Source organism: Coloeus monedula (assembly GCF_965178545.1).
Source record: "Coloeus monedula genome assembly, chromosome: 1".
NCBI lineage: Eukaryota > Metazoa > Chordata > Aves > Passeriformes > Corvidae > Coloeus > Coloeus monedula.
Genome location: NC_138781.1, coordinates 43,470,274 through 43,496,105, shown reverse-complemented (window position 1 = coordinate 43,496,105; position 25,832 = coordinate 43,470,274). Strand labels below are relative to the sequence as shown.

At 39.5% G+C, this 25,832-nt stretch overlaps 1 protein-coding gene across 1 annotated transcript in view; it reads right to left on the bottom strand.

Annotated features, from left to right (window-relative positions):
- COL6A6 (collagen type VI alpha 6 chain) overlaps positions 1 to 24,501 on the bottom strand; it is a gene marked incomplete at both ends in the record, with an annotated part of 66,786 nt that extends 42,285 nt beyond the window's left edge. The window contains one exon of the mRNA XM_082303011.1: positions 23,981 to 24,501. Within this exon, the coding sequence (XP_082159137.1) occupies positions 23,981 to 24,501 (521 nt within the window). The remainder of the gene's footprint in view (positions 1 to 23,980) is intronic.
- Positions 24,502 to 25,832: the final 1,331 nt, after the last annotated feature.

The following is a 25,832-nucleotide window of genomic DNA, read 5'->3' as shown; positions in this document are numbered from 1 at the left end:
ACGGTGTTACACAGTTCCTGCTTTGATAGCACAGTTATTATGCCAGAGCAGCATTAACATCTTGAACTCTCTTGTTTTAATAAATTGCTCACAGATCTATAGACCCAGCTAGACATGTACATATTCAAAGGCAGACAAGTAAATTGCTGCCAGTATTCCCAAAGCCTCTAATCAGTGTTTCGCTCTAGAAATTTCCATGACTGAGTATGTGAAAAACTCAAGGCCACCAATAGCAGCAAGATTCCAAGCTGCCCACAGTCAGATGAGTAAAATACAGCTGGTGTTTTAGCAGGGGGCTAGACTTTCCTCAATTATGTAAATATTCAGATTTCATACGAAAATATAGCTCTTACTGTTATAATATAAAAAATAATCTGTGACTGTTTAGCTATGCAACTATTTCCATGCCTCCTAACAACTGTGGTCTCTGTTTGCCTCCTTTAGCTTCTTTCTGCCCCATGACTCAAGAATATTCCCTAAGAATGTTCCCTGCTCATCGGGTCAGATATCCGAGACCTGAAAAATCTCTCCCACTCTTCCTAAACAATGAGTGTAGATGAGAACCTATTTACCACTTGCTTTGATTTTCCCTTAATTAGTCCCTACTGACATCAGGCAGCTTCTTCAAATACACAGAAACACTGCAATTTAGAAATATGTGCAGACTAATTTTCCTACTTGTACTATTTATTTTGCCTTCACATACAAAATTCCAATCATGCACTACAAGCTGCATAGACAGAGGTACTTTAGGCCTTCTATGTGTATTCTTCATTATTTACTAACCCAAAATGAGAAGAAATTTAATGGAAAATTCATGTCATGCAGCTCTTAGATATTACCAAAGCCCAAATAAACTCACTCAGAAACATGCAGTGCTACAGAGCATTACACTAGCAATACCTTAATTCTAAAATTTATTTGAATGTAAAATAGTATACACAAGATCTTAGCATAAGGTACTTACTATCTGTAGTTGTTTATATAAATATATATATAAGCATAATTATGCAAGATGCTAAAGCAGCAATTCTCAAAAATCTAAGACATCTTTCCACTTTAGTTCTATTTTAGGAGACAACAATATGAAAATTATTAGAAGTCCTTAGAAAACAGTATAAAATAATACATATTTTAAAGCTGATTTTACTGCCAGCATTTTTACTTATGCTGGCTGTTCCCAGAGATACACCTATATGAATATACATCTCAAAGGAAGGAAAAGATCAACAGTACTCCTGAATCCTTTAAATGCTTGACAAAAACTACTTGCCACTGCTTTTATTTTTTTAACCAATTAATGTCCCAATCTTATCTTCAGCTGCTTCAGTGTTTTAGGTAGGTAAAAAAGTAATTCTGTAGATTTTTGCTGCCAGAGCAAAATGCATTCTCAAATGATAATATACTCCTTAAGCACACTGTCAAAAGCTCAGAGATCTTGAAGCAACATCTCTTTTTCACCTATGATTTATAACCATCTTGCATACAGGATCTCCCTGCACACCTGATTTGGGGATATTTTCCTTCTCATGTTGGTATATACTAACAAAAGGAATGCAATCTTTCTTGTTACAACTTAAAATCCCATCTCTACCAGTGCAAATAAATGTGACCACGTAGTTTTCTCCTACCTACTGAAGAACCCCAGTTAGATTACTTCAGCTTCTACAGGCTGATTTCATTCCTTCTGATACAAGCTCATGTCCTGGAATACAGCAGACACAAAGCTTCAGCTTACATGCCCCAGTTGGTTATTCCTTTCCTCCACCATCCCCTTTTCTCTCACTAAAGCAAAGTTAAAGCCTGGTTTTCAACGGTGGAATTTTCTGGTTTCATCAAACAGTAAAACAGAAGAAGTCCATACCCACCCTCCCACCTTACCACTCTACTCATACATCCATGTACTGAAATTCAAACACTGAGAATCAGAGTACCAAAAGAAAGATAAATGTTGCTGTAAAAATAATGCAAAATATTTTCTAGGTGTCAGCTCTTTACACAAAGGAAGGAATATTTTTGTTAGTTATCTCTTCTCTACAGGCACTTATTTTTTCCTACAATTACATTATCTTTTTGTTAGCACTGAAATGTCTCAGGAAGAAAGTTGCTGCTTTACTCATTGCAGGTTTCCCAGAGAAAAAAGAAGTTTCCTAGTGATTCCAGGTGTAATCACAGGGCCAGGCACTGATTCAAGCAAGGAGACCCTGGATGACTTACCTGACTAAGGAAGTCAGTGTGATCAACATGAGGTTCAATACGTTTTAAGGAGTGGTTTTGTTTAGACGGCATGCAGACACAGCTGGAAAGGGCGTGGCCACCAGGATAGGAACACCCCCACAGTCAGACCTAAGTACATACAAGCGCACAACCAGCCCATGAGGAGTCTACACTCAATCTTACAAGGAAAAACTAACTGACAGTAAAAATCAGTTTCATTTACTGTTAAAATCAGTGTCTGCCCGCCTGTGAGCAAATGGGATGGATGGATGTTTACTTGCTGACTTCATTTTAAAGAATGAAGAGACATAATGATTTTCCATTTCAGTATTTGGTGCACCTTTTATAAGCTTATTGGCTGTTTTCCATTTCTGAGTAAAGCTTAATAATTAGCATGTTATGATCCTGTAAGTAAACATTCATTACTATTCACACTTCTATCTTCCTGATAGCTTATACAGCACAAATAGCTATAAATACACATTTAAAAAAAAATTATAAATGGACCCTGGTATCCTCGCAGCCACAAACAGTTCTTAACCTATCATGAAATTAATAAAAAAAATTGTAGTTTCTCTCTTCAGTCCAGAAGATCCCTCAAAAACCAATCTTCTGTCAGAGAGCCCAACTATTTATGACATCTCTGTATCTGAAGTCACCATACCCTTTTAGTCTCTCTTGAAGTGAAATGTGTTGAATGTATCAAGTACATATGTATATTCCCTCAAGATCAGGACAATTCCTTCTGAAGTTCTCAGCATCCTTTAAAAAACGTTCTCTGTTTTACATACCTTCCCTTAGCTCAGCATGACCAGCCTGCAGCTCCATAATGCATGGTAGCAAGACAAACAGAGCTGTCCTTGCTGCCTGCCAGGTGTCAGAAGTAAAAATTCCATAGGACTCATGCAACAAATTTTCTGACACTGCTCTGTTGCCTGCACCAACTCCCAATACTTTGCTTTCAGGAAATCTTCAGTGAAAAGTCTGGGGTTTTTTCCTCAAAAAGCTATTTTCTAACACAGAATAAAATAAAAGAAACAGCTGAAAACCTCACTAGTTGAAAATTAAATCTAACTGGAATACTTACAACATCTACCTAAGACCACAGCTAGCTATTCTGAGAGCCTGAAAAGCTTTCATTTCTTCACTTTGCACATTCTGTAATTAGCTGTTTACTAATTACACCCTAATCTAAACTGCTATACTCTGTTGAAATTAATTAAATCATCCTCTATGTGTATGAATTCAACTAGACTATCCCGTGTTGTTATTAAAACGTGAACATAACTATGTACATTACTATGACTTTAGACTTTACTTCTGGTTTAGTTTCCTCAAAAAAGAAGTCAAGGTGAAGGTTACGTTTCACCTTTCATCGCATATGGGGGAAAGAATTTTTAAAACCAAACCTGGTAAACGGAGCTGTGAAACTGAAGAGTCTAACAAGTAAGTCTACTTGTTAAATGAGTTCTTACCTAGCAATGACTCATTTTGACCCAGAACTAGTTCACTTTCGAACTCTTAAACACTCTGTTCTTTGGCCTCAATAAAAGAAGAGCAGTAGGGGACCTCATATGACAACTTGGTATTGTAATCAATAACCTGTATATATGTATTTTACTAAGGGATTTGTTAAAAAGGAGTAAAGGAAGCCAAAAGAGATCCTTCATACGGAGGAGCAGTTTTCCCACATCAGAAAGTTTTTACGGAACTAGAGATGCATTTGTTATTGTTCCTCTCTCTCTTTCCTATCTGTCCTGGCTTCAGACCTACTTTGCTGTAGCATCATGTCAGTATCAAAGAAATATCATGGCAGTGCCACAGATCAAGTTTGTTTACATGAAGAAAACAGTATAAAAGTGATCAATAAAAAGCACTGAAGCAGGAAACCAAAACCATTTGACAGACCTTGTAAAATGGGCCAGCTAAACCTGGAGGATGATATAAGTAATTTTTCATATCCTTGCCAGTCCCTTTGACTGGAAAGTAGACAAATGTCAACAGCATAAAGGCTAAACCTTACCCACATGTGCTTAACTGACTCATTCAGTAAAGGATATTAAGTGAACTAAACACAAACATTTCATTCATGAAAGCAGCTTCTCAAAGCCAAAAGTTCTTAAGAAAACCAGCAGATGTGACTCTCCTACTTCCAGGAATATTGAGTGGGAAATCATCCTGTCCACAGGAGTACTCAAACTCATCTGGAACAAATTAATTTTATAAAAAGTCTTGGTTTAGAATAAAAATAGTGTAAGTCACCTCATGTTGAACTACCACAAAGTGGGGAATTTAAAACTGAGGACACAAATTTTAAACCATCAATTATTCACTAACATATGCTAGACATACCTTTGAGATAAGACTGAGAATATGAGCTCACTGGTGGTGGCAAGATGCAAATTCTTGCTTTATAAAGACTTAATATTAGAAAAATCTTACCTTGCAATAGTCAATAAAAGTAAAACTTCTGCTAACATACTTGCTTAAAAAACCCCACCTAATTATCCTCTCATTTCAAGTGCTGAAAGTCATGCATTTTTACCAGAATCTATCACTTTTGGTGTCAGGAAAATATGAGGCTAGGAAGAATCAAGACTTTTGCTTGTGAATATCTTCACAAGACTACAGTATCGCCCATAATTAGTTCAAGCCTCATCTTGTCTTGTCAAATGAAACATCTTTGTAATATGAACAAAACAAAGAGACATACACATTTCTGAAGCATCCTAATATTATTACTAGGTGCATGTTTTACTTTGAATCATTTGGAATACATTTTGTTTATCCAAAGGCTCTTTTCTTATTCATTGACATGAAGGATATTTGTTTGACTGAATGATACTGTATTTGGATTTGAATGTGTGGAAGAATTATGTAAATGATTGTATGCAGGCAAATTAGAGCTGAGTAACTTTGTGGCAATCAAATTTACAACTGCAGCTGTTGTGAAACCAATGAAAATTAAACAGCATGTTTTATATATTGCCACATCGTGAGAAGAATCCAGAATAAATTCTGGAAAGTACATGTGGAAATCTGACACTTTCTCAGGTGTCTGTGTGCCTATGCAGGTAACTTAGACAACACATTTTGTGACACTCACCATGCACTAAAGTCACAATGCACTAGATAAAATGTAAGTCAATGCATATGCAAGCATTCATCAATAATCCTCAGAAATGGTATCCCACTATAGCAGATCTTGAAAAACAGTTTTGTGAGGAGCTAAGAAACTTTAAAATGTAGCTTTATACTGAACCAAAATAAGCCAAAAATTTCAATTTTTCCCTTAAGGTAAATTAATTTGAATACAATTTGGCATCTCCCAAGTGCTGCATTTTCTAAAAAAAAATTTTTTCTCTGATTTTTTTTTTTTTAATACTAAAATACCAAGCTTTTAAACACTGAAATGAGCTCCGAAATGAGCTCCAAAATGAGGTTTTGTCGTACATGATTAGTCATTATTACATAGGACTATGTAGGAAGATGAAAGAATATCACTTGAGTCTCCAGACTACTGCTAAAGGTGTTGCATTCTCTTCCTTCAAAGCCTTGTCCCTGATGTTCCAATCCAGCAAGAATTGTGCACATAAACTCCTTCACCACATTTTTTTATATTGACAAAGCACACTGAAATCTACTTCATGCACACTGAATAGCCTATGTAGAAAATGTATTTTGAGATAATATACAATTAATAATATTCATAGAATTTGGCCTCTACAGCATCATCTACAAAAAGAATCCTCTGTTTTTCTAGGACCATACAAAAGAAAACAAGTACAGTATCAATGTTTTCTCCCTGAGCACTACTAACATTTCCTGGACAATGTTTCAGTTCAAGACTACCATATGCCTCTAATTATTTACTGATTAGAATTCTTGCATGAGCCATTATGTTTCTACATTCTAATTTTGCTGTGGAAGGTTGTAGGTTCAGTTCAGATGTAAAAGGGCTTCTAAACAAATGCTTTTATGTCATCTGATGTCAGGAAAGCTAAAAAGAAGTTGAATCTTGCATGCCGTCCTGCACAACATACTGACATACAGATGATTTAACTGCAGTTCAGTCCCTTTTTTAAAACATGCTAATTACTTCCAAACACTGCAAGCAGAGCTCCTGGGATTGTCTGAAAATTGAGAAGTGGGTCGAAGCACCACCCAGAGACACTGGCCTCAACAGACAGTAAAGTTCCCTTCAATGAAAGGGAGACAGCAACCACTACGTTACCAAATTTATCTGGAGTCATTGTAGGTAAGAAAAATGCTTCTTCATGCTGCAGAAATGTTTGAGATGTTTCAAACTGAAATGGGAAAGAAAATGCTGAAAGTTCATTTGCCCATATCAGAGATATTGGGTCTTCTGTTCCCTGCAGAAGGGAGTCTCACCTATATTCTTTTCTTTAAGGAAGCAGTTTTGATGCAGGGAGTAGAGCGACTTAACCTCAGTGACACCCCCATGTAAGATGAATCATCGTCTTTGTAATTGTTTGCTTCCACTTGCAGAGCCTCACACCTATTGTGCAAGGGCACCTGGGAAGGTAGGGACAGAAGGCAAGGACACCTGGAAAAGGTGGAACTTGTGCACATTCAGATCCCTTAGGTGGTCTTGAACCTGATCTTCTCTAAATGGGTATTAAATGGGCATTTTCCCAGTCCCTGCCTTTGGATTCTGAACTGGGCAACATGACTGGAGCACTTGCTGGTGAAGACCAAAGCAAAAAATTGTTGTTGAGTATCTCAGTCTTGTACATGTCAGTCGCAGACAGGTCCCCCGTTTCCCACCGATCAGGGAGGGTACAGTTTTTTTCTCTTCCTTTGTTGTCCTAAGTACCTGAAGAAAACCTGTTTGTTATTTTTTATTTCTCTAGCCAGGTTCAGCCCCAGGTGAGCCTTGGCTTTCCTGATTCCCCCCCTGCACCCTGACTTCTTCTCTTCAGTATTTCATTTTATCTTCAATTTGCTTTAACCTACAGCTGTGTCATCCTTTTTTTTTTTTGTTTCCCCAGGAAACATCTTCTATGTATCATACAGTCTCAAAACCCCCACGCTTTTTGTTCTGTTTTATAGCAATCAGCTGTCTCAGAAAAGACAGGCAGCAACTTTGCTTTTTTTTCCAATTTATTTCCTATTCAACATATCCCTTGGGATACAAATAGCAAAATACCAACAACTTCAATAGCACAGGTTAGAGTAGATAAGGATCTGGTGTACAGATGGGGCTTTCATCTCCAACCTCTTTCATTCCAACCTCTCCCTCTTCCCTTAGAAGGAAAAGGGAAAGCTATTGAACTTTAGACTGTCCAGCACTGGCAATGACCAGCTATTGCAAGAGTGACTCTGCAGGTCACACTGCTTCAAGATACAAGAGAGATCTTTTGCTTTATTTCCAGTGAAAGAGAAATTTAGTAGGAAAGTCCATCCTTTCTGAATACAGTAACTGAGAAAGGTGTAAAAGCTAAAAGAAGTATGAGCTAATAATGCCACCATAAGCAAGGCTAATGCTGGAACAGAGATCACATGAGTGATGATTCCTGCAAATCTATCCCTGCTCCAATTACAAGGCACTCTACACACTATGGACTGCATCACACCAAGTAATGGGGCAATTGCACTGTTTGGGATGCTTTCAGGGATGTAGTGGCTTTAATTCTATTTTGTTGTACCTTTTATTGAAAAACTGATTTCAGGCATCAAATACTGTAATGTTTTGCTAGTCTCTCCTGAATTTGGGGGTTAGGGATCCCATTGGTCAGAATATGAGATGGACACTGCCGAATGTTTGCCTGATCCAACAGTCAGACTAAACCTACTTTCAGAATACCTGAAAAAGTTTCTGGATCATCCTGATCCTGTAGCACATTCACATGATGACAGTACACAGGTAGTGTATTTAACCCTGTACAGATAAAAAATCCTCACACCCTAGGAAGGTGAGAATTCTTCATAAAAACACATTTTAAAAACCTGACTTTTTAAACTTCTTACAAATATCTTTGGCTCAGTTTACAACCCTGCAGTGACATCTCATGGCTCCATGGTAGTTCCAGAAGCGAACACATGCTGTCAAAGAAAACAGACAACACTGAGGAATACAAGTATCTACATGTAGAAAACTGGCTAGCTGGCATTGCTGTGGGACGATCTAACCCCATTAGTTGGTAACACCAGATTCATTTATCCTGCCAAATAAAGCTAATACAAAATGCTGCTTGTTACAGGGCATGTAGAAGGCTGGGAACCCGTGGCACAGGAGCCCTCTGCTCTCTCTTGGAGAAGAGAGGCCTGAGGGCAAGACGATCTTCCCCAGAGATAAGCAACCTTCCGCTGGGTCTTGGTGAGAAAGTGAACCACCTGCAGCATGCCTTGTTTCTATGTGGTAATACCCAGTACCCCGTTGGCTAGCTGGTTTCTACCCCACCCCCTGCCTACCCCATATAACCTCTGCCCCCTAGCCCTGATGCAGGGAGCCTTGTCCCTGGCCACCCCTTCACGGGGACTGCTGGCCAATGAAGGCTACCTCTGGGGAACTGCTATACAAGGCTCCTGTCGCTCTATTGGAAGGTCGTGGCACACCAGGTTGTCCACCCTCAGCCTCCTTGGAAGCAACAAGGGTACCTATGTCTGTTTGTACACAGGTTGGCATCCCATGTCAAGGATGACAGTTTTAAATAAAAGGATGGAATGGATGTGGAGAATAAAAGAACAAGAAACTAGGCAGGGGTTAGTGAAGCTAAGGAGCCGGGTCAGAGGAGCAGCAGCAGCTGCTGGAAAAATTGATTCCTACCCTTCCTAACACAGACAGGCTATCATGCCAAGAGGTTGATGCCTTAGGTAGCCACCTGTTTCAAGCAATAAAAAAAAAAAAAAAAAAAAAAAGTCAGACAGTCTCTTACGTTAAGAAGCCTGGAGCCATCACATGAATATCCTTTCAAGGAGCTTTACACCTGCATTGCAGAAGCCAGCAAGAAGTGAAATAATACCATGTCTTAATAAAGTTGAGATTTTCTTATGAAGAAAAACTATTAAAATGTGTTGGGGTCCCTCCCCTGCCATGGAGCCCTGGGAGAGGGGCCCTGAGGGCACAGACACGGGGTTTCCCTGCCCCTGCTCAGCCTCGTTCCCATGGGTTGGTTTGTGTTCCCTGCGCGGGCAGAAGGACCCTTGGGTCCCGTGACTGTAACAGTTCCTGGGCAGAGCCCCGGCCATGCGGCTGGAGAAATAAACATCTCTGAAACAGCTAGCAAGAATCCGTCCATAGATATTTCTTTTCCACAGGACTCCTGGTTTGATATATGCATGTTACAGTAATCCCCGCTGTAACAAAAATGCTCAGTCAAAACTGAGGACTAAACCCATTCCAGTCTAACCAATCACTGCATCACTATACCTTTTCAGAATTTAACGCAAGATCAGTCTTTATTCCTTAATAAACTCAGAGCACAATATAATTCTCCAGGTCGAAAGAAAACTACTATATAATTTATTTTCTTATTATGAATAGCAAAGCTAGGTCTCTTGGGAACCTGTTTTGGTTTCATTTTCGCATTGCTGGGAACATTAAGGTACTTCATAGATGGAAGCAAACTGGGGAGATGGAGGGAAAGAAATAGGCAGGCTTACCTCATTGTAGCTGAGAGCAGTTTTTGAGCACAATACATTTTTTGTGTGATTATTTTTAAAGGGATCAAACTCAGGCTTATGGTAAAAATTCCACTGTCCCAGCATGCCACCCTTGCATCATTAATTTTTTACTCCAGTGGCTTAAATCTTCATCATGTCTTCAGGGTCTTGATCTGAATACGCATGCACTGTCTAGAAGAACACACAGTGAGCTCTAAATAGGCTCTACTCCCAACTGATTAATTTTGTTTCTTACTACAGATACTGAAAAGTCTGAGTATTTCAAACCAGGAAATGCGAAAAGTAAAACCTCAAAAGCTTTAACACTGAAAAGAAATAGTATAAACTTTACATGTTTTTCATGCATCTGCATGAACTCTACACTCCTGGCTTTTGACACAGGTCATCGCTGAAATCAAACCTTGCTGTGGCAATTTTGATATTTAGCAACAATTACTGGAATTTCAACTAGACGACGCATAAAGAAAATCCTCAAAGACACACCCATCTTCTACGGAAATATGCTTTCCTCCTCTGGCAATCACCAGTTTTCATACAAAAGAAAGGAAATTAGAACATCTGGCAAAGTGAACTTTGCTATGTTCATAAGAATAGAGGGTTTATTGAGATCTATTATAAACTGGAATACTTTCCACTTGACTGCTACATAAAGATGAGATCAGGTTAATAAAACACGCACAGTTGCACAACTTTACTATTTTTCTTGATTTCCCTTTATTGCTTCATAACACATATTACTCTCACCTAAACATTAATTTTCTTTGGTTTTTACTTCTGTTCTTGTGCCATAATGTTTGATTTTGAAGATTTTGAGCGTAACTTTATTGCAGGGTGTCACATGAGACACATAAAGAAGAAGCAATGTTTGCATTTGACTGGACAACTCAGATCCTTCAAGCCCATGTGTTTCTTTTCCTGCACTTTTTTCCCTCATATGATCTAATTCCCATGTCCCCACTGAAGTAAAGTAATAGTGATTTCAGAAATCAGCAATAATTCTGCAGATTCATCCAAGTACAAAGCAGGCTAAAGAAGATAAATAAAAGGTATGGAAAGACATCTAAGTATAAAGTGACTACCCAGACTAGTGGAAAAAAATAGATGGCTAAGTAAAGATATGATGGGTGTTTATAAAGCCATGAACAAGTTGGAGACAATGGCTCTTAAACAAAAGGACGGGATATCAACTGAAGCTAGATGCTGGCAGATTCACAGCAAGCAAAATGGAGGCTCAAGCACTGGGTGCTTAAGTTGTGGAAAGCTTTGCAGCAGGGTATTGGGATTGCTAAGACTTGAGATAAACACAAAGAGCCAATGAATTGATAGTAAATAAATCATAAGGCATTAAAAATCCACCTTTTAGCTCCCAGCTCTCTGATCCTAGAGCATTACTACATTTCTGCTGTGACCTTTTACTCTTCTCTCACACAGACTTCCAGGGAGGGTGGAAAAATTATTTGAAAAAATTTTGATAAACCAAGGATCTGAAAAATTTATCATCATATAGAACACAAGGATTCCTCTTAGAACTCAAGTTAAAGATTGTTGCAGAGAGCCTGAAGTTCAGCTCTAATGACAGGATCCACTTTAAAAAAAGCATATGCACATGTCACTTGTAAAACACAGCAGAAAAACTATTTCCTGCAAGAAACACTGGGGATTTTTGCCCAAAACAGTTGTAACTTCCAGGCTGCTCCAGTTCCAGTTCTAAACTGCTTCTTTGTTTTTAGGCAGCAAAACAGTCAAAGAAATGTTCATTCACCAATACTGTTGGAGGTCCAAGTTCTGTTTTCCAGACCATGTTCACTGCCAACTTCCTTGCCTGCAGTACTTTAAAAATAAACAAAGCACAGGAATTGTCTTAGTTCTGAGGGACATTTTCATATCATCATTCTGTTTACTTGTCTGAGGCAGACACAATTTCTTTGAAAATCAAATGCCTTATTTCCTTTTAACTTTAAGACATTCAATGTATAAGTAAAAACATAATGAAAATGAGACCATCACATGCAAAGCCACTACTACCATGTGGAAAGGTTGTAGGATATGACAGCCAGATCAGAAGTGACATTTCCAGGTCATGGTTTTCTGTTCTTAATTCCTTCTGATTGTACTTGGCCATTTTATTTTGGTAACTCAGAGCAGACATGCTGTAACAATGCAGATTACAAAACCTACTACATACTAGACTTTATTCAGTGTTATTTTGTCACACCATTAAATACTGCATAATGGTCCCATCCCACAGGACTAAAGGGAGACTTTGGTTACTTGCAGGAGAAAAAAATAATAGTTGGTTTTTCATTTGAAAAACGGACTAGATTTTTTTTGCATGCTTTTTTTTTATAAATAGCTGGAGAGTTATGGTTAGGTTAAGGGATTCAAATGTAGTGTACCTATAATTTCTCTTGTTCCAGCTGTACAAACACTTATGCTCATGAACAACTTAATCCTAGTGAAATTTTCAAGGGTAAAGTAAAAATTTAGGATCTGCAATAACTGAATGAGGTCCACTATTACATACACATTGGTGTGCTCAGGACTTCAATGTCATCTTTTTTTCCTGCTGCATTCCTATGCAATATAAATGGCATTATTTTAGCACACATCGGGGAATCTGTCTGCTGCCTGCCTACTTACTGCTTACAATAATGTGTCTGGCCTCCTTCAAAAACAAAAACAAATCATGTAATTTGATGATTGATGAAATCATGTCATTTGACTTAAAAATGGAAAAAATCTGTAGTAAAAACTGGCTTGGCTGAGCACAAGTGTATTTATGCACACAGGGAAAGATAGGGAAAGCTGAACACTTGGTATCTACTTCAAATGCTATCAGATTAGTTCTCTGTGTCAATTCATGAGGAAAAACTTTCTCAGAAAAGTGACAATTACCAAGGTGGGTGTAAACACTCTTGGAGCAATTGCACTCCATCCTCCCATTACAATTCTTCTGAGCAGTTTTTCCTCATTCTTTCATATACATTTCCACATTCCTTCATAAACATTTGTTCTTTTCACCTAGATTTTATAGCTTAAGGACATGAAAATATTTTTACCACAAAGCTATCTCCAAAATTCAGTCAGATGTCATTAGTACAGGAATGAAGTTCATTCGTGAAGGAAAAGGTTCTTCAAGCATCCAATATCTTGCTCATCCTGGAAGACAGTTATAAAGAGTGTGGTTATTTGATGAAATCCTGCAAGAATGTACTTTAATGGAGAAGCGTTACTTAAATTAAAACAATATTTTAGTTTTTAATTAGAGTAAGCACATCAAGCAAAATAATCAGAATGTTTACAGACCAATTTTATTAGTGGTATTGGCAGGAGGATAAACTACCCAGTCCTGTATCAAACCATCTTACTTATAATCCACGGAAACCATTACTGCGATCCCAAGGATTTGCCAAAAAACTCAGCCTCCCCACAGTCCACTGAGCTGACCTTTCTAATCAAGTCCAACTGATGTGAATGTTCTTCAAACTTTCCCCATTCCATTTCCATACTTAGACAAAAGTTGAAATTTAACCCATTTAGATCTATATTTATTAGAAATGCTAAACTTGCTAACAAATCAGAGAGAGCGATCAGAACCTGAGTACAGTGTGAGATTTGGGGGGGCTGGGGGAGGGCATGAAAAAGGTAGTCAAGAGTGACCAATCAAGCACCTGAAAGACACAGTCTCAATTAAGAGTGCAATATGTAATCAAAATTCCTGTTTGGGAAGGTCAAGTGCAAACTCAATGAACAGTTGCCCCGTGTACATTACCCTCTAAAAGACAAAATGCACAAAGCAGTTTTACCTTCTCACTGATCTCACTATCTAGAATTGCTTTCACACAGTACTTGGCACAGTGCAGCTGATATACATCAAGTTTGGAACCTTAGTTTTACTGGCAAAATGGCAAAAATACATTCTTACACGAACCTCCTTCCAACAGGAGAAGGCAACACTCCTAATACCCAAACCTTCATGAGAACAGCAGCCACAAAAACATACCACCTGTACATGAAGGACAACCCGCAGGAGGTATCAGCGGTTTCTGACCTATGTCCCCTTGATCACCAACAAGGGTCTTCAACAAGGGTCTTCCCTGCCAGCTTCAGCAATATCAGCTGAGGCAGCAGGGATTGTTTCCTTCTGCAGCTGTGGCTTTAGTTCAGCTCATAAACTGCACTCCAGGGTACACCCTCTGCAAATAGAAGAGGGTAACCCTAGAAAGGGAACTTGAAATCCATGTATCCTCCATATGGGTCTTGTTACCCTCCAACAGGTTTTCAGTTGTGCCTTACATATCAAGCAATAACTAATCCAGTCCAACTGACTGCCTTAATTTTACTGAGTTGCCTGTTAACAAATCTGAGGAGGAAAAATCCTTATTTGTAATGATCTCTTATTTCTCTTCAAGCTGATCCCTTTATGAGTACACTGGGTATAAAGAACAGGGTTTTGGTAGTGGTGGTGGGGTTGCAGAAGTGGCCTCAGTGAAAAGAGGTTTGGGGCTGCTCTGTGTCAAACACAGCTGACCCAGCAATGGACCCACCACAGCCTAAAGCTGAGCCAGCCAAAGTTTGTCAAACCTCTCTGAAAATAATGTTAAGAAAGGGCAAAAAAACTGAGACGACCAGTGTATGGTATCAAAAGAGCAACAGGGTCACAGTAGGAGGCACTCCATGCTGGAGGAGGTACAACCCCAAAGGGACTACAATCAGTGGAGAACCCACACCTGAGCAAAGCACACAAGTAAATGCAGCAGAAGAATAAAGAAACAAGGAGCAGCAAAGAGAAACTGCTACATACTGACCCCTAACTCCTGCATCATACATCACCCTCTCTTAACTTGTACCAGTAACAAGAGGGGAGGAGAGGTGTCTGAAGTGAAGCCTGGAAAAGGGGGAAAATAAATGTTTTCACAAAGTGTTGAAATGCTTGTTATCTTTGTTTCCCAGTGCCCAAATCACTAACTAAATGTTTATGTTAATGGACAATAAATTAATTTAAATTCCCCAGCTGGAGTCTGTTTGTAAACAGTGACTGGTGAATGATTTCCTTGACTTTATTTTGATTCATGAGTCTTCTCACTCCTGTTCTTCTGTTTTCTCTGTTCCTCCCCCAGCCCTGCCCTGATGTGGAGGTAGAAGTGTGAGAGCTTGGCTGCCAGCTGAAGCCAACCCATCACAACGAGGAATGTGTCTGGAGTTTTAAATTTTTTATTACCTGGGAGTACAGATTTGACAGCATAACAGGCTGTTTCAGTAAAGGACTTGGTTGATTAAATTCAAGTTTCTTGCAAATAACATCATTCATGCTAATTAAAATGCCTTCATCAGAAATGAGAAAATAAATAGCACCAAAGGAACACTTTTAAAAAAGGCCCTTCTCACCCAATCCATAGAGTCTGAATTTTAATTTTTCTTCAAAAGGAAATTAAAAATCAGCCAATACTAACCCTTTAGGGGTTGCTTCTGGTAAAAAATTTGGTATCCTATAGAGAATAAGGTTTTCTTTACAGAAATGTTTTTCAACAGATGACAGAGACACACTTGAGCATCTATTATATAACTTTTCTGTCCTTGAAACTGAGAAAATTAACTAGGGCTATGCTAAATATTTTGATATATTGTTATAAAGATATATTTCTCTCTTTTGTTCCCTCTTTCCATAGTAAGGATCACAGTCCCTGTCACCATGACTATTGTTTCTAAACAGATGCCACAAAGTACAGCCTAAAAAGCTGAGAACCAGTGTTTTAAAAGTGTGAGGAGGAACACTTGGATTTAGAAAATTTTATTCCTTTTCGCAATAAACTAACTAAGAATTTTAGAGGACTGCAATAATCTCTGCTGAAACTGTGTTACTTACTAAAAAAAAAAATCTACAGAATCTATAGTAACATGATTTTATATTTCATACCACTATTTCTCTAGTGCTTGGGGGTAGGGGGACCCAAAATTTCAGACCAGACTGGATGTTTGACTGCAAAAACCAAATCTAAATCTCTGTGACAGAGTCAAGAAAACTTCAAAACCAAAATTAACTCAAGCAACTTCAACACACGCACTTGTAGCTAAACCAGAGCCAAACTAAAAATGTATTTTTTCAATTTCTGTTCCTTTAACCATGCAAAAAATTCTAGCTTCAATCTAACCATAGATGGACACCTAGTGGTAAAATATAATTGATTCCTTTTTTGAAATAGTTTCATAAATCCAAGCCCTATGAATAGAAAGGATTTCCAGCATATTAAAAATTAAAATACTATATACAAACCTAAAGCCTTTATTTTCTCCTGTGCTTTCCCTGCCTTCTTATTTTCATAAAAGTACCACACAGCAATCAGAGGTCTGGGTTCATAATCAGAAGCCTTTAATCAAGGAAAATTAAATTTTGTTGCAAAAAGAGTTTAATATAATCAATAAGAAGGGATTCAGGCCTGAAAATACAATACTTAGATAGCCCATGTAATAACAAATTTGTGGTACTTTGCACAAAAATAAGCCAAGATTATTTAGTCTGTTTAAGGAAACATTTTATGCACTAGAGAATATAAACAGGTTTGCTCTGGAACAGCCAAGCAAACCAGGCCCATAAATATAGATATAAGGAGTTGCTCCTACATAGCTGAAAAATATAGGCAACATTTGCCTAAATTATTGGAGAATCCATCTTACACTTGTGTATACAGGTTCAACAAGTTATTGATGAAACAGATATTGATATTCAGTGATGTTCTGAACAAACAGCAGCCATTCCTTAGAGAGCTGCTTTACCTTCCTTAGCTTGTCACTTCGCTCCATGCCTCTAAGTCCCAGATCTCCCAAAGTCTTTAAAATACTAACCATCACATGTCTAAAAGAAATTAACCTGATAGTTACTGTACTGAATCAAACTAGAAAACACAAACCTACAAATTTTTAATGTAGAATTAAGAGATTATTCAACGTACTTCAGTGACTAAAATAATACAAATGACATGAAGGGGGAGGGGGCCAATACAGTGATTAGTTTTATTTATTTTACAGTAGTGATAATTACCATATTCTTGCTGTACTTGGAACTAAAAATAGCAAGAGATTACCTATAGTCTGACTAGACATGAAACAGCACAGTCCATGGAAGCAATGAGAGAACACTGTCCTGGCTAAGCAATAGTGTCAAAATATGAACAGCATCTCATGTAGAAGGTTTGAAAAGCAACTTGTAAAAGGAGAGCACTAGGGAAAGGGTAGTCTCTTATGTCACTCATAAGAGAGTAGAAATCTGGAAGACAGTTCAATACAGTACTTAAAGTTTCCCACACAGAGCTCTTCTTTAACAAGTAGAGGAAAAAGTAACCATTGGTAAAATATATGGGATCCTGGTTCTTAAAATGGTGTAGGGCGAGGCCACTGTGAAACATGAAACAGCATATCCAACTTCTGCTTCTGAACGAAGTGGTCACCTACTGCAGAAACTCAGAAAAAACCTTAAAATGGCAAGAAATAATAAGGAGAAGAGCCAGTGCTGCATTAGAGTATGAAATTTGGGAGAAAATAATCCCCCTTGCATTTCAGCTAGTCCTTAGAGATCAGAGGGGCTGGGTGCGGCTAGGCTGAATTTCTGATTGTAAGCAATTTGGCCCTATAAGTCTAGTCATGTTCAATAAGAACTTTCACAATCATAGATTCATTACTGGTCTGGTCTATTGAAGCAAGAGAAAAAAGGATTTGGAATAGCCATTGATAAATGCACTTACTGTATTAGTGATAAATATATCAAGGCTAGCTAGCGATTAATTAAACTAAATTAACAATTCAAGCTAAAGTAACAAATTCAGCTTTTCATTAAGCTTAACTTCACTGTTAATTAGCTTGGTTTCACCGGGATATGCTCTGACACAGTCAGAATCACAAATCTTAGCAAAAAACACCTACCTGGTTTGGGGAGGAGAGAGGAGCAAGCCCATCAACTTGTCTGTGAACTGGGGTCATATTGTCATCCTCTGCATGGAGGATTCCAAATGTCAGTGTTATATTTTTGGGTAAATGGGGGTGGGACTATAGTCAAATATAATTGGTCAAATGTTGCTGTCATAGGTGGGGGGGGCAGCCCCCTTCTCATTTTGATATTGATGGGTATATTTTTTCACACATAAAGGAAGGATAATGAGGGATTTGCTTACCTTTGGTCAAGCTGAGCTATAGGACTTACAGATGAATCAAAGGCAGAATAGAACCTTGACACTTCAGCATTGCTTCCACCCCCCAAAAAGTCAAAGCAGCAGGAAAGGCTGTCTGACCTCTGCCTGCTAGTCTACTCCCACCAGCATGTTAAAACCATATATCATTGTCTCCTCAAACAACCAGATTCATACTTCTATCAAGGCCTGTTACACCTGGGTGAGGGGAATTCACATCCCAGAATCAACACCCCTGTACAGAGGTGTCAGTGCTCTTCTGTGCTTCACTGAGACAACATGTGGGCTGTGGGGCCTGTGCTTCACCCCACATATTGAGTCGTTAAGCCTTGCTCTAGCCAGGTGCAAGACAAGCAAGTGCCTCATCTCACGTTGGCTCAACCAGCCTCAACAATTCTCCACGGCAAGCCTGGCAATTTTCCACAGCCAGTGATACAAATACTCTGGTTTGTGAAAGCCTACTACAGAAAGTTGTGCAAGGATCTCTCCTGGGTATATAGTAAACAGCCTGTGAAATTAAATGCTGTTAAATCACAGGGGAAAAAACACCACATTAGGTACATAATGGCAGATGCTAAACCATCTATCCTTTCTCAGAAAAGCTGAGTCATTCTGGAGAGTACTCAGAACTTCAGTCAATGCTAAGCAGTGGTAAAAAATGCAAATAGAGCGTTAGGAATCATTATGAAACAGAAGAAAACAATGCATAAGGATACAAAATTAATAAGACAACTCTAATACTGCACATCATTCCAGTCACTCCATGTCAAAGCAAACAATGTGAGATTGAAAAGAGAATGTATGACAAACAAAATGTTGGTAGAAAGAGATAGTAAAGAACACAAATTTATGGGCAAAATAAAAGATGTGAGTGATAGGATCATAATTTAATCATATAAGCAGGGGAGAAAGGGTGAAAAAATGCACCAAGAAACAGCATGGAGGTTGGGGTTTTTTTCGGGCTTTTTATTTTAATGGAATGTTATACAACAAATTTAAACATTCCCTCAAAATATTTTGAATGCCAAAATCAAAATGTGCTAAAGCAACAATTAGACTAACTAACTGAAAAGAAACCCAGCAAGTAGTATCAGAGGCAATAACGTGAGTTCAACTCACAGGAAGCTGAGACAAAACATTACTTTGACTTTATCCTATTCTTGTACTCTTTCAACAGGCATCAAGTATACTCCAGTCAGAGGAAGAAAGGACTAGAGTAACTCCTGTTCTGACTCTGTATTGCCTCAACAGAGTGAAAGTAGTGTGAAAAACGAGGTTCACTCTCCTGTGAGAATTAAAAAAATTTAATATAAAGACAATAAGAGACACATAAAATAAAGCAAAGGGGTAACGGCCGGGTGCCTTGGCGCTCTGCCAAGAGCACACCTGATGCTCAGGGATAGTCCTTTTTTATACCATTTTTACTGTCTGTTCTTTATGCATATTCAAACTTTTCCAAGAGCTGTTCTGCATGGCCCCTCCTTGGTTCTGCCTTTTTAGAGCATGCGTATTCTTCTGCCTTGTGGTTTTATTTCTTTTGATTCTTGGGCTTGGCTTCACCAGGTGGGAGTTGATAGTAGTGTGGGCCTCTTAATTCCCCAGACAGTCAGGGCTGATTGCAGCTTTGGGCCTCTTCGTCTCTCCAGGCAGAGCGGTGATAGCGGCTCTCGGACTCTCCTGGCCACCAGTTCTCCGGGCGGAGCAGCCTTTGGGCCCCTTTGTTCCCTGGACAAAGTGTTGATTAGCAGCTTCTCTGGCCTCATCCTCTGTTCACTTGGAGGTTATCTTACTTGCTCACACTTGATAACATTCTTGCTAAAAAGAAAGAAAACTACATCCACACGGCAAAAGCATTTCTAACATTATATAATCTCTACCTTTATACTTGCGAGAAGCCAATATTACGAGATATGTTTATAACAATTCCCCCTTTTTCTATTTTATAAATCATTTGGCTTGAGCAATAATTCTTTTTTTCTTGGCTTCTAATGCCCGTTTGTTCTTTTCACAGATCAATTTGGCTTCTTCGAGAGGGTCTTTTATATGACTTTGTCTTTTTAATACAATAATTTTTTGTGCTGTTCCAGACATAGCCAACTTTGGGTCAGTAGGCATTGCCACAACTTGCATGCCTTGAACTACGCTGGTGATTAGCCAAATAAAACAGGGGATCAAGCAAGGGAGAAATATTAGACCAGCTGTAGCACATAAGAGGAAGAAACCTAGCTTCTTCTACCATTCTTTCTCTAATATGCCATCTTACCAGTTAGCAGTCATTATTGATTCTCACTTTTGGACTGGTATTTTTCTGATATTGTTGGCGATATCTAGAACGGCATCTCCATTGTCATAGATTTTTAAACAACAATCTGATGTATTAAACTTCTCACATACACCCCCTTCTTCAGCCAATAAATAGTCTAAAGCCAGTTTATTTTGATATATTGCAGCTTTGGTTTGGCGTTGCTGACTGACTGTTAATTCCATAGCCCCAGCTGTTTCATTGGTTATGATCTCTACAAGAGTTTGGAGTCTGATGATACGATTCAGCATGTAAATTGGGGTTCAATATCCCCAGCTTCCATCTTGTGCCCAGGTAGCTGGCCCATATGTTTCTAATATTCGTTCAGGGGGCCATTCCTCATCTTTCCATTTTTGAAATCCTCCAATCAAATCTCTTTTATTTCTTTTGAAGTCTTCATAGACAGGTATTCCTAATTTATCTCCCTCTGGTTGTGGCAAAAGGAAAAACCCTGGTTGAATGATTCCTAGGGTACAACTCCCTTTCCAATGTGAAGGGAATCTCGGGTATGCCCTTCTCCCACATATCCAAAATAAGCCATCCAGTGCTTTCCAATAATTGTCTTCTTGTTGATTTATATTTTCCCAAAATTTGGATATTTCTGGGATTTCAAAATAGGGATTTTTCCCTGTGTCATTATATTGAAAGAGTCCAATTTCATTATCATATACACAGTCCTTTGTTTTTTTCTGAGCCCAATACCAAGTTGGTTTTTCTGGGACCCACCATGTTGACGTTTTATTACTTACTTTATACCTTTTACAGGGAGTGTTTCCTACTTCATTAAGAAAATTTTTCCCAGTTCACCAGAGGCATTCTTCCCCTATCACTGTTGAACTTAAAATCCACCCTTCAGGTTGGTTCCCCCCTCTTATATTTGTCCGGTTCCATTTAAAGAGTTCTACCGGGCCTATGCTGCTACCTTTCCGTGGCCATTCTTCTGTCATTAAAGCCCCTCCTTCTTCTGTCATTAAAGCCCCTCCACAGACCCAACAGTTGGTTATGTTAAGTTCCTTACCTATCCTCTCCCCCAGTTCCACAAACAGGCTCTTTCCCAACCTTGGGGTATGTTTTTCCTCTTTTAATTGTTGTTTAAGCTTTGCATATAGGTCTTGACGTGAGGTTAGTATAGGGCGAGGTTGCTGTGCTGGCTTTGTATATTTTCTTACTACTTGTTCTTTTACCAAATCTTGGACTGTTCTCCTGGTGGCAGCTGTGAAGCAAATCCATTTTTCTCCTTTTGGACAACTACTTCCTAGTCTGTTTCCACTTGTTCCTAAATTTTCTGTAATCCAATATTTTTCCCCTTTATGCATGCAAATACCTAATTTGTACGAGTCATAACAGTGACTGCTGATATGGGTATGAGTAATAAGAAAGAAGCCCCGGTGTCTTTCCATGTAGAGCTTTCGGTAGCATTTGTAACACGGTCTTGCCGGTGTCCCGAAAGGGACCAGGATAAGTGACAAAAGAAGGAATAATAGAGGTCCAGCAAGGCTTATACTCCCACCTCCCTTGCCTATGAGGTTGCAACCCATAGCAGGTGTATTGGATCTTCTCGGTGGCGAGTACAGTGGCCAACCCAGTCTTGCCCTCTATTTCCTTGTCACTTCCCTTTTTGTAGCTTTTAGGTAAATCTCTTCTGGCACTTCTTAACTGTAGTATCCCACTGTATCTCAGGTATTTCCCATTCAACAGGCACTAGTAATTCCCATCTGCAGAACAAAGTTATTACTTCTGTTACTTGTAATTCTGCCTGGATAGAGGGTCAATTCTGTGCTTGACACTCCTTACAACTAGGACATCAATGGTGTGAAATGCCAATTTTCCCACAGATTAAATACTTATATTTGACCTAACTGGCATGCCCTGTGTTAGAATGATTCAAACAGGGTATATGATGTGGCACTGATGGAAGTTGTGATTCTCCCCCTTCTAAATACAAGTCACAGGCTGGAATCAGAACATGAGAATCCCCTGTTTGATACAGTCCCCAACCCTCCTGTTTGAAGTGGGAATATTCCTTCCCAAGATGTCTTAGAATTTGTCTAGGGGGCACTTGGCTTTACTTCTCAGTTAGGTGTGATTCTTTGCCCATCCTTTGGATTATTTAGATTGTTCCAGTTCATTGCCACCTGGTCTCCGTTTAAGAGTCAATTTGGTATCACCTGGTTTGGATATTACAGTCCATTCTTCAGGTTCTTTTACAGGTCCTTTGATTCTGCTGGTGTGGATCCACCCTCATTCCTTGGTCTAGACTGCAGCCTCAGTTGTTAGCAGTGCCTGAAAAGGACCCTCCCATTGTGGAGTCAAAGATTGTTCTTTCCATGTTTTCATTTGTACCCATTCCCCTGGATGGATAGTATAAATTTTGAACTCCAAGGTTGTGGTTTGAGGGATCATTCCTTTCATCTGCAAATTTTCAAGTGTTCTGGCAATTGTGGTGACATATTTTCTGACACTTACTTCCCCTACTTCATAAGTGGCTGTTTCATGTTGAGTGGTAAGGAAGGGTAATCCGAACATCATCTCATAAGATGATACTCCCAGGTCTGACCTGGGCTGTGTTTGGACTCTCAACAGAGCCAAAGGTAAGCACTTTATCCACGACATTTGAGTTTCAATCATTAATTTTGTCAAAGTTCTTTTTAAAGTCTGGTTCATTCTTTCTATCCGGCCTGAACTTTGTGGGTGCCGGGGGTATGTAATTCCCATTTTATTCCTAAGGCTTGACTTATTTGTTGTAAGACTTTGGATGTAAAATGTGTTCCTCTATCTGGGTCTATTTTATTAACCATTCCATATCTGGGAATAATGTGTTCCAGAAGGGTTTTGCATACTACATTAGCTGTAGCTCTAGTGGCAGGAACTGCTTCTACCCAATGCGTTAAATGGTCCACTATTACCAATAGGAACTTCCATCTCTGTACTTGGGGAAATTCAGTAAAATATGCTTGGATACTTTGGAATGGTCGCAGAGCTAACTCACAGCCTCCTACTGTTGTTTTTCTCATTATTTTCCTATTTACTTTTTGGCAAGTTATACAGTTCTCAGTTACTTGTTTTGCTACCCCAAAGATTCCAATACACTCATAATTTCTTAAAAAATGATCACACAAAGCCTGAGTGCCCCAATGAGTTTTTTGATGCATATCTTCTAATATTCTCCTAGTGAGTGGCTTATTAAGTAACTGTCTCCCATCATTTCCATTTTCCAGATTGATCTTGTTCTCCCCCTATCTTAGATAATTCCTTTTCTTCTTCTTCACTAAATTTAGGGATTTCCAATTCTTCCCTCTCTGGGGTCAAGATTAATGTAATTCGTTTAGTCCCATTTTCTGCTGCATCTTTGGCTTCTTGATCTGCCAGATTATTCCCTCTTATTTCTGGGGTCATCCCTTTTTGGTGTCCTTTGATATGCACTACGGCTATTTCTTCAGGCAGCTTTAATGCCTCCAAAACTTCTGAAACAAGGCCTTAATGTATCAGTTCCTTCCCTTTTGAATTTAGTAAACCCCTTTCTTCCCAGATCTTCCCAAAGGCATACTTTGAATCAGTATAGATGGTCCCCTTTTTGTGTGCTAAATGCTCCAGTGCTCTCTTTAGAGCGTATAATTCACAAGATTGCGCTGACCAATTTGAAGGTAGCTTTCCTTTTTCGATGGTCTGCATATTTATCCCATCAACTAAGGCATATCCTGACATTCTTTTTCCTTGCAAGCATCTGGATGAACCATCAACATATATTCTTTCCCCTTCCAAGAGGGCTTGTTCTTCTAGATCTTCCCGAACTTTTGTTTGGTATTGAATAATTTCCAAGCAATCATGTGCCAGGTCATCTTTTGGTTCCCCATACAGGAATTGGGCCGGATTAAGGCTTTTGCTCATTTCTATGGTTAAATCATTACTGTCAATCAGAATTTCTTCATATTTTAATATCCTGGAGTCTGTTAACCATTTTTCAGCTCTTTGATTTAGGACATTTTGAACCACATGGGGTGTGTATACAATCAGTTTACTTCCAAAGGTGAGCTTACGGCTCTCCTCCACCAAAATAGCAGTAGCTGCTATGGCTCGAATGCATACTGGCCAGCCACGGCTTACTGGGTCCAATACTTGGATAAATAAGCTATTGGTCTTCTCACCCCTCCCCATTCCTGGACTAAAACACCATGAGCTACTCCATTCTCTGCATTCACATATAAATAAAAGGGCTTTTCTAGTGAGGGAAAGCTCAGGGATGGTACTGAGGCCAGTTTCAACTTCAGTTTTTGGTCCATTGTATATTGTCTCCTACTGTTAATTTTTCATATAAAAATTTTACTGCTTGTGTATATCCTTTAATCCATAGTCTGCAATATCCCAGTAGCCCCAGCAGTCTCCTAACCTCCTTCTTTGAAGAGGGAGGAGGGAGGGATAAAATCCCTGTAATTCTTTCAGGACTTAGTTTTTGGCTACCTGTTGGGGTCCCTCCCCTGCCATGTAGCCCTGGCAGAGGGGCCCTGAGGGCACAGACACGGGGTTTCCCTGCCCCTGCTCAGCCTTGTTCCCATGGGTTGGTTTGTGTTCCCTGCGCGGGCAGAAGGACCCTCGGTCCGTGACTGGAACAGTTCCTGGGCAGAGCCCCGGCCATGCGGCTGGAGAAATAAACATCTCTGAAACAGCTAGCAAGAATCTGTCTGTCCATATATATTTCCTTTCCACGGGACTCCTGGTTTGGTATATGCATGTTGCAGTATCCCCACTGCAACATAATGGTGGAGATTTGTGAGCAGAACGATCCCTGATCCCTAAGCGACTGATTTGTGTGAGTAAACCCTGGAAACTTTGGATTCCTCTTCTTGGTTCTGTTTTGCTATTCCATATCTAAACTATGGAGGAACGGTGGGAAGACTCTTGGCTTTCAGAGCCGCATATGGATATTTATCTCAAACTTAAAATGATTCTTAAACAACGATTTGTAAATTTTAGCTTGATTCAAGCACAAAAAGAACTGAAACACTTCCTGGCATGGTTGTTTAAGAACTTTTTCTATGTTTCTTGGGATTTAATTACTACCAAGGGCTTTTGGAAAACCGTTTGGACACAGTTAATATTGGAGTCAAAATATATGCCGATGGAAGAATATTTTCGTGAATATTGTTTAATTTCCGAGACTGTTGAGCAATGTCAGCTGTGTCCTGGCGAAGGGAAGCCTGGCGCAGGGACCGTGCGGCCCAGGCCACGTGCACCGAGTGCTCTGCGAGCAGCAGCGAGGCAGTTCCCGCGTGCGGGCGGAGCCAAGCGAGCCGCAGTGTCGGTGGCGGAGCGAGGCGCGGCGGGACCCGGCGGTGCCTGCCCGGCCCAGCACAGCGCGTGGTGGAGCGAGCCCCGGGAACGCCCGACCGAGAGGGGCGGCGGCGGGCGGCGGCTGGCGGCGATGGCGGTGGAGCGGAGCCGCGCCCAGCCGAGACGCGCGCTGGAGCAGGGCACGGGGGAGTCGTCAC